Source organism: Cydia fagiglandana, chromosome 13 (assembly GCF_963556715.1).
Source record: "Cydia fagiglandana chromosome 13, ilCydFagi1.1, whole genome shotgun sequence".
Lineage (NCBI taxonomy): Eukaryota > Metazoa > Arthropoda > Insecta > Lepidoptera > Tortricidae > Cydia > Cydia fagiglandana.
In genome coordinates this window covers 9,969,383-9,988,698 of record NC_085944.1, presented here as the reverse complement: position 1 = coordinate 9,988,698, position 19,316 = coordinate 9,969,383, and the positions used below count along the sequence as shown (strand labels likewise).

The following is a 19,316-nucleotide window of genomic DNA, read 5'->3' as shown; positions in this document are numbered from 1 at the left end:
TTAAAGAAGTGGTAAAACAGACTGCCCGTTTAGTAAAAACAGACCTTTCTGCCTACACATTATAAGCCTCCAAGAAGTTCATCATACATAGCACGAAGTTTTTGTTGCATAATGTTCATAAATCTTGCTTTACACTCTGTTAGTAAATAATGACCCGGAATCGACATATCAAATAAATATTCATGATTTATTTTGTACAACATTATTTAATTTTTGTTGATCTTAAGTGATTTTCGTAATATACGACATAAATTTTCTCTATGTTTTCTACTCTTAATCTACTCTTAATTATACGACAAAGAGATGGATATAATTAGAGACGAATTAAAAGACGCGTATATATATGTAAGTGTTGATGAAACCACAGATGCTATAGGTCGTCAAATCGCTAACGTTATAGTAGGTGCTATGCTTGAAGATGATGTTGGAACTCCACACGTGCTGTCAAGCAAATGTTTAAATGAAACGAACAATATCAGTATAACTAATACTGTAAAAAATGCCCTGGATGATTTGTGGGGCCCTGGTCACAATAAGCATGACAAGGTGTTGTTGTTATTGACTGATGGTGTGGGGTATATGTTGAAAGCTGGCAGAAATTTGAAAACACTTTTTCCGAACATTGTCCATGTTACATGTTTAGCCCATGCTCTTAACAGAGTTGCCGATCAAGTTCGTGTTCTTTTTCCAGAAGTTAACCTATTAATTTCAAATGTAAAGAAAGTATTTCGCAAATCTCCGAAAAGAGTAAAAGCATTAAGAGAAATGTTTAATGGAATTCCTTTGCCTCCAAACCCAACAATTATTCGCTGGGGAACATGGATCGAGGCTACCACTTACTACAACAAGTATTTTGATGAAATAAAAAGCGTTATAGACACATTTCGTAATTCAGACGCACAGTGCATCGTCAAAGCAAAAAAATCTTTACTCAGTGCAAAAGTTCGAAAAGATGTAAATTTCATAGCAAAGTATCTGCAAGTAATACCAGATGCTATAAATAAACTGCAGTGCCAAAATCTATCTCTTAGTGAAAGTTTGACCATAGTACAAAATACATACAAACATATATCCAAATTAATTTTGAATAAAGATGGAAAACAGATTTTAAAAAAGTTCATCAACAAAAATTAAATAATGTTATACAAAATAAATCATGAATATTTATTTGATATGTCGATTCCGGGTCATTATTTACTAACAGAGTGTAAAGCAAGATTTATGAACATTATGCAACAAAAACTTCGTGCTATGTATGATGAACTTCTTGGAGGCTTATAATGTGTAGGCAGAAAGGTCTGTTTTTACTAAACGTGCAGTCTGTTTTACCACTTCTTTAATAAATTTATATTTGCTCCCGCGATAACGATGTATGACGATAACTAGATTACGTATATGGTTTTCAAATTGGTACATAAAGCCGACCACTGACTAACAGTCTGCCGGACGATACCGACCGGTCAGTTGTTCGGAACTGTCAAATTTTTGTTCTAACTGACAGGCCGATATCGTCCGGCTGCCTGTTAGTCAGTGGTCGGCTTGACACGATCCCTAGCTCACTAGAATATGCAACCAGACGTCAAACCAGAGATTCACCGTATTGCAAACAAAATTAAGAAAACATATTCAGCATTTTGACCGAGCATCTATCTTATCTACGCGACGTAAATAATTAGATCTTTCCTTTATGATGTGTATGGGGACATGGAAAGAGTTAAATACACGTATTTAACTAGAAAAGCAAATACTAGGACAATGAGCGGAAGACGCTGCTTAAACCACTTTCTTTGAAGAAGCTTAACACATTTAGGTTAGTTGCTCAAATAAACTTAAAACATCAGTTTAAACTACTCCCCTTCTAAAAGGCGATTAGTCACAACCTTTTACAACGTCAGTTAAGGCAACAAGGAATAGGATATTAAAATGTCTATTGACTAGTTTAGTTTTTTGTTCTATAGTGTTTAAATAGTCTCGGTGTTAATGTTAACTGTCATACAAAGGAAGATAAATGGTCAAGGTTAAAAGCAGTCACCTATGACGGTTTCAAGTATCTACGTAGGTCAGAAAGATCTTATATTTCATACTTATATAATGCATGTTTATTTTACAGTCGGCTACAATATTTCACAGGAAAATGTGTATAAAATATCGGATACCCTCTCACGTTACTTTACAGAAATATACGGATAATTAACCAATATGCGACATACATTTCACATTTCCTAAGTTTGAAGCCACGTCAACTCACTGATTCGGCCAATTTTATCATATCAGTGTAAAACAATGAATTAAGATTAGAACTTCTAAAAACTTCCTCAATAACCTTATCTCCACCGTCTCTAGCGTTCTTCATTGTCAAACCACCTGCCCTTAGTATCATTAGTCATATCTCCAGTGTTTACATTGTGTTATCCCCAAACAGCTGCGTTCTGCAAATCGAGCTTCTGATTGCTTTAAGATTTTAATCAAGATAAGGGTCGAGAGGGTGGCAACACTTGTTGAGCGCCCCTTGGGGAATCAACCCTTGTCACATACCACACACTTCATCCCAGAAACATCCCGCATGTAATTAGTGCTCCTTAAATAGTGTGAACTACCTACCGATTCACTGGTTAAAGAGAGGGTCTCTAGGGTTTTTGCTAGCGTATCTAAATGCACAGTTTTTTTTTATATTTTCACTGTGTATATAGAATATAATCTGGTTTGAAAGAGACATGCGTTTATACGAGGGTAGTCCCAGAAGTGACCGACCTGACAAAGAAAACAAAAGAAAATCTAAACTTTTTTTTATTATTTTTCTACATAATCTCCTTTTAGTTCCATGCACTTAGCCCAGCGATGTTCGAGAGCTTCAACACCTTGTTTGTAGTGAGATTTGTCGAGGTCTTCAAAATACCCATCAACCGCAGCCTCCACTTCATCATTGCTGGCAAATCTTTTACCACCAAGCCATTTTTTTAAATTAGGAAACAAAAAATAATCGGAAGGGGCCAAATCAGGCGAATAGGGTGCATGAGGAAGTAATTCGAACTTTAACTCGCGGATTTTGGTCATGGCCTTGGCACACGTGTGTACTGGTGCATTGTCTTGGTGAAACAAAATTTTTTTTTTCGCCAGATGTGGTCGTTTTTGACAGATTTTTTCACTCAATTGATGCAAAAGGTTGGCATAATACTCGCCATTGATAGTCTTTCCTTTCTGAAGATAATCTATGAAGATTATCCCACGGCAATCCCAAAAAACGGAGGCCATGACCTTTCCTGCTGATGGAACTGTTTTAGCCTTCTTTGGGGCCGGTTCTCCTCTTCGAGTCCATTGCTTCGACTGTTCTTTCGTCTCTGGTGTGAAATAATGCACCCACGTTTCATCCATAGTAATATAACGCCGCAAAAACTCCGCTTTATTGTTGTGAAATTTTGCCAAACACTCGGTCGAAATATCTTCGCGATGTATTTTTTGTTCGTCTGTGAGCAATCGCGGCACCCACCTTGCGCACATCTTTTTCATATCCAAATTTTCAGTTAATATGCGATGTACAGCACTTTTTGAAATACCTGCCATGTCTGCTAGCTCGCGTACTTTCAATCGACGGTCATCTAATACCATTTTCTGGATTTTTTTTACAGTTTCTGGCGTAGTCACTTCATTTGGTCGACCACATCGATGTTCATCTTCACAACTAGAGCGACCTCGTTTAAACTCTGCCACCCAATATTTTACTGTTGTAAACGATGGAGCAGACTCCCCCAAAGTAGAATCTAGCTCCGTTTTAATACTAGTTGGACTAAAACCTTTCAAATGAAAGTATTGTATCACATAACGATGGCCAATTTTCTCCATGTCGGAAAATTTGTTCACAGCGTTCACTATTGATGGCTACTAAACAAAAGACAAACGACGCTATGTGTTCGAATTTCAAATTTAAACTTTATAAAGAGGTATTCTGTTTTAAAAAAGTATTTACTCAAAATAAAAACCTCTTTAAGTGTGTCAGGTCGGTCACTTCTGGGACCACCCTCGTATATTGCCCATTTTATGGTCATGTCATATGACTTATAAATAATTAATGATAGTAATTTTATTTATTTTAAGTACTATTATATGTAATGACCTTTATTGGTTCCTTCTGATAATCTGTGGCTGTACTGTAGATTTCGTTGGCAATTTCCTTACCTATTTATTTGCGTAGCGTATGGGAAAAACATCACGCCATAGGATGTTTTTGTTGGTGTACTCGTTTTATAGTTTATCCTCTTCGTTATTTTCTTAGTTTAGAAATATTTTTTATAAGTAGAAGTACTTTTTGAAACACTTCCTATAGGGTATAGGCGTAAAAGTGTTATGAATGTTACGTTTCCAGCTGTCTTTATAACTATGTCTTTTTTATCTCGTTTGATCTAGCGTGAATAGTATTGCGTCCATTTTGCTGTGACGTATCAAATTTTGTACTAGTTTGATGATGATGATGTTTTCAGACAAAACTGGAGTACTGTAAGCGATTTTCTAAATTCTTACCTATCCATAGCCTTATTACATTTTAGAATAAAACTCAAACTACCTACGTATGTATTGTACTTACTATTAAGAGATGCCTTTCATTCACCGAGCTATGAGAACCCACGCACGTGAGCGCACCATGGAGATTAGGGCCCTGATTACGTGACGTCGACCTCTCCTCGCCTCTCACACTAAGCCCTTTAATTGCCATCGTAATAGCTGTCCTTACAAAACCACTCGTTCAGGAATGAATGGTTCTCAAAAATGCGTTTTACGACTCCACGGTAATTGAAAGTCAAGTAACAAATTCGTTCGATTACATGAAACGGTTTGTAATGGCACTCCTCAGTCTATGGTAGTATTATATCGTGGGAGGTGCATTTAAAACCTACGTCTATGCAACTTCTTGTAGGTAGTAAGTAGGTATTATGCCTCTGGATTATATAGGGAAGTGAATAGGGACAAAGATGTAAGAGTGATGTAGGAGTGATTCATATTGTTCTAAGAGAATTTTACACGAAATTAGTTATTATGTTACCTATTTATTTTTATTTCCATTATAAGACAATGTTTACCTTCTCAGGAGGTATTTAAACAAACAAACTTACTTAATCATAATAATTTCCGTAATAAAATTAACGAATTACTGATTTGCCTAGCTTCTATACCTGATTGTGTTCGGTTCGGTTTTACAATAGGCATTCATTCCGTTATTGTTAGATAGGTACGTTAGGTATTAGGTATAATTATTTTTATGATCTCATCACTATCTAGGTACTCTCCTGTCATCCAGTAAAGGTATAGAAATATATTTTATGAGAATCTAACAATGAGAGGACTCGATAAAAACACCATTCTCGCTTTTACTGCTGATAGATTTCTTTGAACCTTAAACCGCTTTCAATTTAATGTTTTTTTATTCAATTCAGATAAAATGTTCATGGGGCTTGAACGACAAATTTATAAGATCCAGCTTAATCTGTAATAAAATGAAACTGTAATAAAAACAAGTAGCAATTAAAATCAAATTAAATCATTGTATTATGTGTAAACTTGTAAAGTTATATGTGAGACAGCCTATACTTCGTTTTTTTAGCATTAGAAATTAGGTAAACAATCTTGATGTGTCTTTTAATTGAAAAACACATTTTAAAAATGAATTACGGCAAATATGTAACAATTATGAATCTAATAAGATCATTTATATTCTTCTGCTTTCATAAGTAATAGTTTTTGATTTTTAAAAAGCGTTTTTCAATTAAAAGATATGTCAAGATCGCTTACCTTCTTGCAAGTTCTTTCTAATGCTAAAAAAAACGAACTATAGGTAAGAAAGCACATCAAATATTTGATGTAGGTATTTCCAACCAGTCAGATTTAAGTACCTATATAATTGTAATTATATTTCTTTTATTAATTTTATTTTCTTGTGCTTTTGTAAGATTTTGATGTTTTCTGAAACAGCTATGTATTTGTATAATTTGACACACAAATATATTTGTAAATCAAATTTCTATAAAGAAAAATACTTACTGTATGTAATTGCATGAATTCTATAGTTTAAATTGTATATTTTCTTATTTTTCTTATTTGACTCGTAATGCATGTTAATTATAAGACCTGACGAGTTTGTTGCCGGTCCCATATTGGGGTACCCTCCTCCAATTGAGGGGGGACTTAAATCTTCTCGAGGCAAAGGTGTAGGGTTGGAGCCGGTGTAGTTATTTGACGTAAGCGCATTGTAATATGCCTACTTTAATAATAAACTATCTTTATCTAATTGATTGTAATGACTATTGGCTTCGTGAGTTACTAGAAAATGGCATTTTCACTTACCACTTATCTACAAAGGACCTGTATAAGGTACATGATAAGGTGATGATGATTTAATTAATTTCATTCTAGAGTCTACATGCACAATTACTTAGCTTTCATATAAAGGTAATAAACATCATAAAAATGTTTTATTCATAAACTGTATAGCATCATACAAAAGATTGTATTGTTTGTAGGCAGGGTCTATCAATTAAATTAAAGCAGCAAGCAGGCCCGAAGGGAAATTGCTTTCATCACTACAGCACTCCCGTATTCCTATATACTGTACTGTACCTACTCATTGAGTATATGTACATTATGTACAGTCATCTCCAGAGATAACAGAATCCGAAATTTGTTTGCAGGGGGGTCACCTATCTCTGCTATTGACTGTCATTTTATAATATTAATATTTATTTGTAAAGTCCACATTAATATCAGTTCCGGTGTACCGTGAACAATGTAGAGATAGACCTATGTCTGTATCTTTAAGTATTTAAAAAACCGGGCAAGTGCGAGTCGGACTCGCGCACGAAGGGTTCCGTACCATAATGCAAAAAAAAGAACAAAATAAAAAGCAAAAAAAAGCGGTCACCCATCCAAGTACTGACCACTCCCGACGTTGCTTAACTTTGGTCATAAATCACGTTTGTTGTATGTGAGCCCCATTTAAATCTTTATTTTATTCTGTTTTTAGTATTTGTTGTTATAGCGGCAACAGAAATACATCATCTGTGAAAATTTCAACTGTCTAGCTATCACGGTTCGTGAGATACAGCCTGGTGACAGACGGACGGACGGACGGACAGCGAAGTCTTAGTAATAGGGTCCCGTTTTACCCTTTGGGTACGGAACCTTAAAAAAAAGTAAACAAAATCTACCCTCAAATTGCTTCTCAAGCCAGTAGATGAAAACATTACATGATAAAATAATGTAGGTTAAAGTCAGGTCGTTCAGTGGCAGATCCAGGTGGTTTTATTTGGTTGCTTAATCAATAAATGTTATAACTACCCGACAATGTAAAAATTATTTGTTTATTTTTATTTAAGTACCTAACTTAAGATACAGAGTATAATAAGGAACCTCCAAAAATTACGTAATGAGGCCTAAAAAGTTGTTTACATTACACAGAGATTAGGAGGCTTAACTTTTTCATCCCGGGTTTTAAAGACCTTATCTGCATGTTACGCAAAATAGGAGCATGCCTTACCTATTTTAGTAAGTAATTTAGAAAGAGATTAGATTACACATTCTCATCCTAATATATGCTTGAGTCATGAGCTTCGTAAATCTTCGTTAATGAGTATGCTAAGCCAGGATACGATAACGCAAACGAATACCAGCGCTTACTCACAGGAATACCATCGAAAAATGCATTGTTCGCAACGCTTCTTGATACTTTCGCATCACTAGTGCATTGCATTCTTTGAGGGCCTATCGCAAAATCAAAAGTTTCGTTATCTGCCTCTTTATCGCTCGGATATGCTAGACTTGCCATGATAACGCAAACTAATAACAGCGCTTACTCATAGGAATACCACCGAAAAATGCATTGTTCGCAATGCTTCATGATACTTTCGCATCACTAGAGCATTGCGATCTTTGAAACTTTGAAGATTTACCGCAAAATCAAATTTTCGTTATCTGCCTCTTTATCGCTCGGATATTCAAGAGCGATAGAGAGTTAAATAACGATATTTCTATTTTCGCGGCCCTCTATTCAGAGGGCCGCGAAAATAGAAATATCGTTATTTTGATTTTACGATCTTCGAGGTCTAGTTATAATGGTTATGTAGTAATATCTCACGGCCCAGAAAAAACTTTGGTAAAGTAGCTGAAGACGCAAGATGACTTAGATGACGTAATATCACGCCACATCAATTATAAGACACAATAGGAAGATGATATTAGAGAGGACAATTACGGGGCAAAAGTTAAACTCTACGTAGGTTTCATGATGATGCCCACTTGATCATTATAATGTTATTGTGAGAAATAATAGAAGTATCAGCACTTATAATACTGCATTCGAAAGTAGGTACTTACATGTACAATATACCAACACTACATAGATTTTGGTTCAATAGTCTTAGCGTACAAAACAGAATTATGTGTGAAGCCCAAAATACTTGCTATAAAATTTTACAGAGCCGCCGGGCTACAGCCCTTAAATAGTATCTCATTATAATTCTATTCTGCATATTTATTTTGACAAATCAAAATTGGATATGTCTTAGCAAATTTTGATGGGTGATGGCTTTAGTGAGGTGTACAAATGTTTTATAAAATTATATACTGACAATAGGTATTATAATCTTTGAATAATCTAGGGATTCTAGGGTGATCTAGGAATATTGTAACTTATTATTGTACTCATATTTATTAAGTGTGAAAGATGCAGCTTTTTTTTTTATAGTATATATTTGTTTAGGTAGTTATATTTTGGTGGAAATGTACAAACTTTATTTTGTTTATTATTTTATCATGAAATTGATAAGGTCACATTTAAACAAATTTTATATGTAAGCACTAAGCATACACAATTACATTCCATTTTGTAAAATTAATAATAATGTAAGAAATATTGAGAAACATTAAATAACTTTATGACTTTCACAGCAGTCATAAAATATCAAACAGGTGCGGTCAGTAACCAGCACCTGCAGAGAAATGGCTAATTCTTATGCAGACACAATGTAGCATGCAATTGTTTAGACATAACTGTCTCACTGGTTGTGTATTTACAATTATCATAAATATGAATATTCATTTTGGCTTTGATTACAGTCGGAGTAACATAAGAATTAATTTTTAAGTTAAAAATTGACCCTTATACATATGAAGCTAAGACTTAAAAAATGGGTCGGAATGTCAGAAAATTAATAAAAGATTAAGAGCGCTATGCGAAGCTTTTGACAGAAGATTTTGTGATAGCGCCAGGTTTTAACTTTAACATTGTAGATGATCTAAAACTGTAGTTAATAATAAACTTTCATAATTTACTTTACTTACAACTAGTACTTTTTACCTGACTATGGCGAAGCAAAATGAGGATCCAATATGTATGTTTAAATAACCTGTGAGGGGTTTTTGTTTCAAGACAGGTCCTACTGAATCGTTAGAATATCATTAATTGTTGATAGGGGAATAAATGTCTATTTTGAGCCCGCCACAGTAATAACAGTAGCACATTGCTAATTTTTACCATTTCTTGTTAAAAGTAATAAGTAATTAATTAGGTTTGGGTACTTTCAATATAACTATGCTCATTATGATTACTTTAATCAAGACTTATTTGCCCTAGACTCAGGTTCTAATTTAAACCCAATTAGAAAAAAATGGGATTGTCGCTTAATAATGACATTATTAACATGTCATTTACTCCCGAGCCACCAAATTTGTATGAACATGAACGCATATGTGCATTGCCGGCAGTGAATGCGTTAATGTTAGAATCACTATCAAGGCAAAGGCAGGTAATTCCCTGTTAAATACATTAACTGCACTTACCGGCGATGGTGAATCTGTCCATATAGTTGATGAGATTGATGAAGCATAGTATCCCGACCGTCATGTACTCGACAAAGCTGACGTCCCTCAAATTCTCCCGCCTCCTCGCCTGTTTCTCTTGCAGCAGCGCCGTCGCGGAGTCATTGTCCCCGTTGCTAACCAGCTGCTGATTAGAAGTATTAGGTGTTATACCACTTTGGTCCATGGTGCTCACTACACACACTCAAGTCCTTTCAGTGATAACGATAACCGCTTTCCGATTAGGTAACAGTCAGACCGAAATTTTGAAAAAACTTGCATTCACCAACTTTCACTAATTGCGTTCGGTTAAAATATAACTAACCACTGAGAATTAGGAACGGTACTGATTAGATATTTACGAAATTAAGACAATTAGTAATTGTTACAGTATTCGTAGCATAATTATAGCGTAGTTCAAATGTACGTCAGCAACAACCCGTCCCGCCGACGTTCGTGACGAGAATAATTTTTAATCCAATTCAATTCACGTTTGACTTTGACAGTTGGAGTTGAATAGTTGTCAGATTTTTATAAAATTGCTAGGAGAAAATATTATTTAAAGCAACTAGAATTTTGACTAAAAAGCATTAATTTTACCTTTAAAATAAAGTTAAATAAGATGATATTCTAAATTATAGTTCAATATCAGGTAAATTCTTACTTTAGGCTTTGGTTGCCTCAGACTGACAACAGACGCACGGAATTTTCTGCAATTTTCTGTATGGAATAACATGTGCAAGCGAATCAGCGCTATGCATGTGTAGAGCGACGTCCCGTTCCCACCTCTCATTCCGTACGGAAACCGTGCGTCTATGGTTAGCCTTACTCTTTGCATTTGTTTTGAAACGAGCCCTAAAGTCGTTTCGCGGTTATTTGTACTGTCAAATTAAATTATAACGTCAAACTGCGTATCCAACTATCCGTTGTATTGTAATCCTTAAAATATTAAACTTTTACTTACAAGATTTTGTGTTTCCGTAGTCTTTCCGCCTTTATAATAAGTTTAAAATCTGTTAGGTCAATAATTGGAATAAATAAACCAGTCCTGTGTGTCGTGACTGTTTATTCAATATCCGAAAGTGATACCGCCAATTGCACCAGATTTAGCCATAACCCTTGTGATTCAAATAAAAATTTGAAATAACAATACTGTCTACGTAAGAAAATCAATCTTGCTAAAATCAACCGTAAATATGTGGAACGGTATGTACTTTTTCCCATTATTGAGTACCTCATTTTTAAGGTTATAATAACATTCTAATGAAATAAATGTTTTTTCAGACCAATCAGCGGCCGGAGGTGGATTTTTTAATTCTCCTAGCCAGTTTGGAAATGCAAACACACCAAACCAGCCTCAAAAAACGGTATGTTATATCTAAGTTTAATTTAACAGTTTTGCATTGTGATTCCATATCAAGACTTCTACATACAGATAATTATGCCAAAACATTACAGAAAAAAATCTATCAGTTATAAGTTATGAATCTAAACTCAATCATAAACTGGCTATATTCAATATAAATATGATTTTATATCTCAATAACAATAATATGGTCACTGATAATTTTTTTTTTAATTTTATGTATAATCAACAAATGCTTACATTAATAATGAAAAAAATATTACTTTCAAAATATACTATGGGATGGGAATGGAACCTGCCTTCGGCTTACTCTCCTCAGCAATCAGTTTTTTATAGTTTTTGTAGTGGCAATTCAACAATTCATAATTATGTTTCAATATCAGAAAATAAATAGCACTACTCTGAACAGGAGATTTAAATAAATCTGAGACTTATTATCTAACAGTTGAGGTTGAAATTTCTTTTGTAATAAACTTTTAACACTTTCGCAACCGGGCAAAAAACGGTGCACTACCCCAGAAACCGGTCGTCTATATCTGCGTACAAAAGAACCCGCTGGGCGGGTTGTCCGGCATCTGAGCAAACATTACGAGTGCCTACCAGGCGGGTTCTCGGTAGTCAAAGTGTTAAGTGCATATGGATAAGATAAGATTAGAGGGCACAGATGTATCACTTGCAATATGAATTGAACAAAAGTGAAACAAATGTCAATTTTGTGCAAGCCCAGTGTTATGAAATCATGGTTTGTTATATTATATCTTATAGTTCTTAACACATTCATTGCCACCCAGCCAAACAAGATGTCCACGTCTGGCCACAACAATTTCATTGTATAAAGCAGTACCACAATCCTGACTATTGCCTAGGAACAAAATCATAAAATACCCGATAGTTGGGTTTTCGGCACTGAATGTGTTAAGCATGTTTTCAAGCTTTTGTTGCTGATTGTACTTCCCCTTCATTTTTAGGGTTCCGTACCCAAAGGGTACCGTCTGTCCGTCTGTCACCAGGCTGTATCTCACGAACCGTGATAGCTAGACAGTTGAAATTTTCACAGATGATGTATTTCTGTTGCCGCTATAACAACAAATACTAAAAACAGATAAAAATAAAGATTTAAGTGGGGCTCCCATACAACAAACGTGATTTTTGACCAAAGTTAAGCAACGTCGGGCGGGGTCAGTACTTGGATGGGTGACCATTTTCTTTTTTTGCCTTTTTTTGCATTATGGTTCGGAACCCTTCGTGCGCGAGTCCGACTCGCACTTGCCCGGTTTTTTTTTTTTTATTATTAGGTGTTGAGTGTTTTTCTTGCCTTAACATTCTAATTGACTTTCTTAATTTACACTTTTTGAAATACCGTCTTCTTATCCCTCCATCCCATTTTAACCAGAGTGACCTTGTTATAAGTAGGAACAAGGATGGCTAACACAAACATAGAATTATTTAAGTGATAGATATGCAATTTTAAAAATCCTTGAATGTTTGGGGTGCCTCCCAAAACTAATTTGGCTTGGGTTGTCTTTAGCAGTATATAAGGCCCTTCAATTCTGGTCGAGTCATCACATACAGAGTGATTTCCTTTTCCACAGGCTGTTGTTGGATAATTTAATGCAGCCGTTACAGGGTAATTCTACTTATTTATCAGACAACCTGAATGTCGTAAAAAACATCTACATATTATTTCAGGGCCGAAGAGCATCTCGCACGGCACCCATCGTAATCCGCCAGGCACTGCACAGTGGTGACGACGGTGTGAAGATATGGGGCACAGAAATACAAATAGTTTCTATTGTAGCGAGAGTCAGGAACATTCGGATGCAGAGCACTAAAATTACGTACACAATCCAGGATATGACGGGCAGGATGAGAGCTGTGCTTTGGTTGGACCAGGAAGCTATGGATGAGGATGTAAGTGTATAATTTGAAAATACATATATGTATAATTTGAACATATTATATCTTGCCAGCGGCCTATGTCCAGCAGTGGACGTCCTCTGGCTGATATGATTATATCTTGCACAAAAATATCCAAATAGAACAGTGTTATTTGCTGAGCCTTGTCAGCCATAATCTGACACCATCAAGGCATTAACTTGCTTTTTATTGCTATGAAAGGACCTTAAACGCGCAGCCCCCTGCAGCATACGACGGCCATGCTTCACACATAATTACAGTTTACTTTGATAGTAGTAGGGCTTACGGCGATATTTACATCGAAAGCTGCATTTTTGGCAGAAAGCAAGCCGCTTTGCCCAGTGATACTAGGGACCAATCTGAATGATTTCATCCGAGGAAACACAAATTTCATTCACTAGAATTCAAGATGGCGGACCTTTTCCAAAATGGCGGCTGCAATATTAAAAAAAATTATAACCACAAAACGGCTGCACCGATTTTAGTGATTGATATATCAATCAAATTGTATTGACACCTGTAATCGAATAAAAAATATGGCATTTAAGAAATTAAAGATGGCGGCCGAATATTGAGAAAATTGTGTTTTCTTTCTTTAATTATTTTCCTTCTAATGAAAATAACAACAAAATATTCTATAATATGATCACATATTCTTTAATTTAAATGAAACCTGATAATATTATCTACAAAATAAAAAAATAATCTCAACAATCCGTTGAGTAGTTTTTGAACTATACGCATTTCAAAAAGCGCGTAACTGCCGTCCGAATCGGCCCGCTCGCGCGGCTCGCGTCAAAACTGAGAACTTTGATGATTTATAATGATGATGATGATAAAAAAAGAACTGGAAAAATATTTACTGTATTTCTTGAGCTATAAATAAATAACTAAATTGTATTTCCGCTTATTATTTGTGACCAACACGGGAAAAGGTATGGTGGCTGGCGCTTACGTCGCTTAGCACCGCAATAGTATTGGAGCGGCGTTCATAATAGCGTAAGCGCCATCCACACTAAGGTACCTATATCTGTGGGATCAAATTTATTCCTCTCTATCATCTTTGTCCGATGTGGTTGAACAGAGAGAAAAGAAAATTCGTATGAAATCAGAACAAAACATACCTAATATCATTAAATTAAATATATAGAGATGAACTACGTCAAACTAACTTCCATCTATTTCAATGTGTGTAGTATTTAAATAGTAATGGAGGGGCGGGACAGTTTGATGTGGTTTATCTATAAGTACCTTTCGTTTTTGCAGTTGCCTTTGCATGTGCTGCATTGCACTGTACAGGGTAGACCCACCTTCCGACACGTGCAGCGCATTGGTTCGCAGCCTTTTTTACAGCCGCAATGCTCCAGATATGATAATAGGTCAGGAAATGAATGCTCAAAAAACGTTGTAGAGGGAAATGCTAGGAACACAATTTTTGACTCCGTAACTTTGTTTAGACTAGTTAGGAGGTGAACATATCAAAAGTCCCCGGCTGTAGCCCCGGTGCTGCGGGGCAGAGGGGGGTAAGAAGGTCGAATTTTTCGGTTTTTCATTGATATCTTGGAAACTTTGCATCTTAGCGACATGACTACTAAGACAAACCGAAAGCTCATAAAATTAGTTACAAGTTTTATTTAATCAAGTTTTTCGATATCTTGAATAGTTTTTGAGATACCCGCTCTTGAAAGTTTATTTAGAGATTTTAATTTTATCTTGATATCTACATCAGTGATGCTGTAAGGCCGTGTTTGGTATCAATTTCGTATAAATCGGGGGTGCAGAATTCATTTATGGTATCACATTGACACTATTCCGAAGTAAAACCAAAATTTAAAAATATATATATTTTTTAAATCCCTCTTCACGCTTAAACCGCTGAACCAATTTCGTTGAAATTTGGTATGGAAATAGTTTCAGTCTCGACACAGGACATAGGATGGTTTTTATTACCAAAAGCATCTTTTGAGGATGTGAAAAGTGGGGTGGAAGTTTGTATGGGGAGTCAATAACAGCTGAACCAGTTTAGGTGAAATTTAGGATGGTATACATCTGTGATTTAGATGAAAATGATACCTAACATGACTTTAAACCTTGCCTTAAGCAGTATTAACCTCAGGAATTCGGTTTCGTCGACGAAGTTGAATTCCCCCCATACTCCATTTCACAACTTTAAAGGATGATTATTGAGATAAAAAGTATCTTATGTCCTGTCTTGGGGCTCGAAATATCTGTATACCAAATTACAATTAAATCGGTTGAGCGGTTTAAGCGTGAAGAGGAATTTAAAAAAAAAGGTATTTGTTTAAAGTTTATATGTTTTTTCTTAGGAATGCTGTCAATGTGATACCAAAAATGAATTCAGCACCCCCGATTTATACGAAAATGATACCAAACACTGCCTAGCAGCTTCACTAATGTAGATATCAAGATAAAATTGAAAGCCCTAAATAAACTTTCAAGAGCGGATATCTCAAAAACTATTCAAGATATCGACAAACTTGACTGAATAAAACTTGTAACAAATTTTATCAGCTTTTGGTTTCTCTAAGTAGTCATGTCGCTAAGACGCAAAGTTTCCAAGATATTAGTGAAAAACCGAAAAATGAGACCTTCTTTCCCCCCTCTCCCCCCGAGCACCGGGGCTACGGCAGGGGACTTTTGATATGTTCACCTCCTAACTAGTCCAAACAAAGTTACGGAGTCAAAAATTGTGTTCCTAGCATTTCCCTCTATAACTTCTTATTTCTTGGCCTATAAGTAATTCACGCCATCTCCTTGGCATCAGACCATTGCGGTTCCCAACTGCCATTAGATGACTTCAAACCCCAAGAGGATGGCAATGGCACAGAGGCATCATCAATAATAAGGGCATATCACCCCATAAGTGGCCTTCTTGATATGTGAGACGGAGCTCGTGTTTATGTAATGCTGCCGGTGTTGTTGGGATGCTGGTTACCAATTTATTTTTAGTAGCAAATAACTCCTTGTGTACCAAGTTGACCGACGAATGTGCTATTTGTGGGTCATATAGGTAGCAGGTGAACTTTTCCAGCATAGCCATGATTTCTTCAGGAAGGCTTTGTTCTGCCTGATCTTTTGCGTGAAGTACGATGCGGCCATCAGCTTCTTCCGCATGTGTTCCTATTCACAAGATCAGGCAGAACAGGGAATTAGGCGTATTTTGATTAGATCTTCCGATACAGATGTTTTGGTGTTATTGATATCATATCATCAAACTTAAATTGAGAGTGGCCTGCAAGAGCTATGGCTATTAACTGGGACTGCAAATAAACGCCGTTATGTCGAGGTTCATGCATAAAATAGCAAATACTTTGGGTCCTGACAGATCAACCGCTCTTCGTGACTTTCACGCATCGTACTTCACGCAAAAGATCAGGCAGAACAAAGCCGTCCTGAAGAAATCATGGCTATGCTGGAAAAGTTCACCTGCTACCTATATGACCCACAAATAGCACATTCGTCGGTCAACTTGGTACGCAAGGAGTTATTTGTTACTAAAAATAAATTGGTAACCAGCATCCCACCAACACCGGCAGCATTACATAAACTCGAGCTCCGTCTCACATATCAAGCAGGCCACTTATGGGGTGAAATGCTCTTATTATTGATGATGCCTCTGTGCCATTGCCATCCTCTTGGGTTTGGAAGTCATATATAGTGGCAGTTGGGAACCGCAATGGTCTGATGCCAGGGAGATGGTGTGAATTATCATATCTGGAGCATTGCGGCTGTAAAAAAGGCTGCGAAACAATGCGTTGCACGTGTGGGAAGGTGGGTCTACCCTGTACAGTGCAATGCAGCACATGCAAAGGCAACTGCAAAAACGAAAGGTACTTATAAATAAACCACATCAAACTGTCCCGCCCCTCCATTACTATTTCAATACTACACACATTGAAATAGATGGAAGTTAGTTAGGCGTAGTTCATCTCTATATATTTAATTTAATTATATTAGGTATGTTTTGTTCTGATTTCATACGAATTTTCTTTTCTTTCTGTTCAACCACATCGGGACAAAGATGATAGAGAGGAATAAATTTGAACCCACGAGTATAGGTATAGGTACCTTAGAGCGGATGGCGCTTACGCTATTATGAACGCCGCTCCAATACTATTGCGGTGCTAAGCGACGTAAGCGCCAGCCGCCATACCTTTTGCCGTGATGGTCACACATAAGAAGCGGAAATACAATTTATTTATTTATTTATAGCTCAATAAATACAGTAAATATGTTTTCAGTTATTTTTTGTCATCATCATCATTATAAATCATCAAAGTTCTCAGTTTTGACGCGAGCCGCGCGAGCGGGCAGTTTCGGACGGCAGTTACGCGCTTTTTGAAATGCGTATAGTTCAAAAACTACTCAACGGATTGTTAAGATTATTTTTTTATTTTGCAGATAATATTATCAGGTTTCATTTAAATTAAAGAATATGTGATCATATTATAGAATATTTTGTTGTTATTTTTATTAGAAGGAAAATAATTAAAAAAAGAAAACACAAATTTCTCAATATTCGGCCGCCATCTTTAATTTTTTAAATGTCATATTTTTTATTCGATTACAGGTGTCAATACAAATTGATTGATATATCAAACACTAAAATCGGTGCAGCCGTTTTGTGTCTATAATTTTTTTAAATATTGCAGCCGCCATTTTGGAAAAGGTCCGCCATCTTGAATTCTAGTGAATGAAATTTGTGTTTCCTCGGATGAAATCATTCAGATTGGTCCCTAGTATCACCGGGCAAAGCGGCTTGCTTTCTGCCAAAAATGCAGTTTCTTTTCGCTAAGCTCTATCACTATGACATTTTGAAGAGTTTGTAGACATCACACCACTGAGTCAAGTTGATTAACTGTGAAATTTATGTGAAATGCCAGAAAAATTAGCTAAATATATATATATATTTTTTTATTTTATAACATACAATTATGTTTATTTCAGGATAAATCTTCACCCAAAGTCAATGTCAATGACTACATCCAAATTTATGGCAACGTGAAAACCAACAAGGGCAAAAAAGTGGTGATGATTTTTAAAATAATGCCCATTACAGATGTCAATGCAATTACATTCCATTATTTACAATGTATTAATAATAAGGTGAAAATGGAAGCAGAGTCAAAGAAGGTAGGTAAAAATATTTTATGAAAATTATTAATAAGTATTTTGCTAACTACTTTTGGTAATGAGAATGAGGATAATCGCGCTAAACACAGACACAGCGCAGCAATAAATATTTCCTTATTTAAAATGAAACAAAAACCGAAATCTTGTTGTGAACTCATAACTCAAGTTCTTTCGTAAATATGTGTGCCTATGCCAAATCTAAGGGACAATAATGAAAATATCATAACCCAAAACTTAAGCTGGTCAACAACCTGCATATCCTCTAAAATATACTGTTTCATTCAGGAAAAACCTGTCGCCAACTCAAACTCTACATTCAATGGTGGCCTGCCAGCCAATTCTATGGTCGGCGTGTCGGACAATGGCGGCTCCGTAAACGGCCTGAACCCGCGCCAGATGATGGTGTTCAACCTCATCCGGGCCTCCACACAAGAGCAGGGTATCAGCAAGCAGGACATGTATGCGTCGCTGAAGGAACGCATGCCGCAAGTCGAATTCGAGTAAGTTTTTCGATCATGACATGTGATACCCATTTTTATTGCTCAGATGTCTCAACACTTGTTTGAATATTATTTTTGGGTAGACTTGCCTTAACTGATGTTACGGGACCCACAAATAGCGCAAAACCACACCATCATCATCACAGACTTAACACCTTCACCGCAGTAATTAATGCTAAACTCTATTCACTTGATACACTGACAGTTATTTTGCCGCTTTAACTAAAAAGCTTTAGCTAAAAGAATATGATTGTAAAAGTATGCATCTTCGGAAAATTTATTTCCATTTATTATTTTTATTTCAGAAACATTTTGGAATGGATGTGTGGTGAAGGTCACATCTACTCCACTATTGATGAAGAACATTTCCGAGCTACTGATGCTTTTTAACTTAAGTAATGATTATATATACTTTTTGTAACCCATCTGCTGTTGAACGGCCAGTTATTTTTGTAATAAAGAAGCAAGTTATAATGTTTGATTTACTTTTATACCCATACTACCTCATCTGATAGAAATAAACTAATATTCATTATTAA

The 19,316-nt window shown here is 35.9% G+C and overlaps 3 protein-coding genes across 5 annotated transcripts in view; 1 reads left to right on the top strand and 2 right to left on the bottom strand.

Annotated features, from left to right (window-relative positions):
- The window catches only part of LOC134670232 (protein spinster), a 46,877-nt gene extending 36,553 nt beyond the window's left edge, over positions 1 to 10,324 (bottom strand). For 2 of the 3 annotated variants that reach the window (XM_063527952.1, XM_063527953.1), the window contains exon 1: positions 9,823 to 10,324. In XM_063527952.1, the coding sequence (XP_063384022.1) occupies positions 9,823 to 10,027 (205 nt within the window). In that variant the 5' untranslated portion in view covers positions 10,028 to 10,324. The remainder of the gene's footprint in view (positions 1 to 9,822) is intronic. The other variant, XM_063527951.1, reaches the window with a different exon arrangement.
- LOC134670228 (uncharacterized) overlaps positions 1 to 19,316 on the bottom strand; it is a 122,206-nt gene that overhangs the window by 32,082 nt on the left and 70,808 nt on the right. The gene's annotated exons all lie outside the window — the stretch shown is intronic.
- Positions 10,765 to 19,251, top strand: LOC134670226 (replication protein A 32 kDa subunit). The gene is made up of 6 exons (XM_063527943.1): positions 10,765 to 11,046; positions 11,125 to 11,207; positions 12,896 to 13,117; positions 18,092 to 18,277; positions 18,563 to 18,777; positions 19,083 to 19,251. Exons 1-6 carry the CDS (start codon positions 11,037 to 11,039, stop codon positions 19,165 to 19,167), a joined length of 801 nt encoding a protein of 266 aa, XP_063384013.1. The 5' UTR covers positions 10,765 to 11,036; the 3' UTR covers positions 19,168 to 19,251.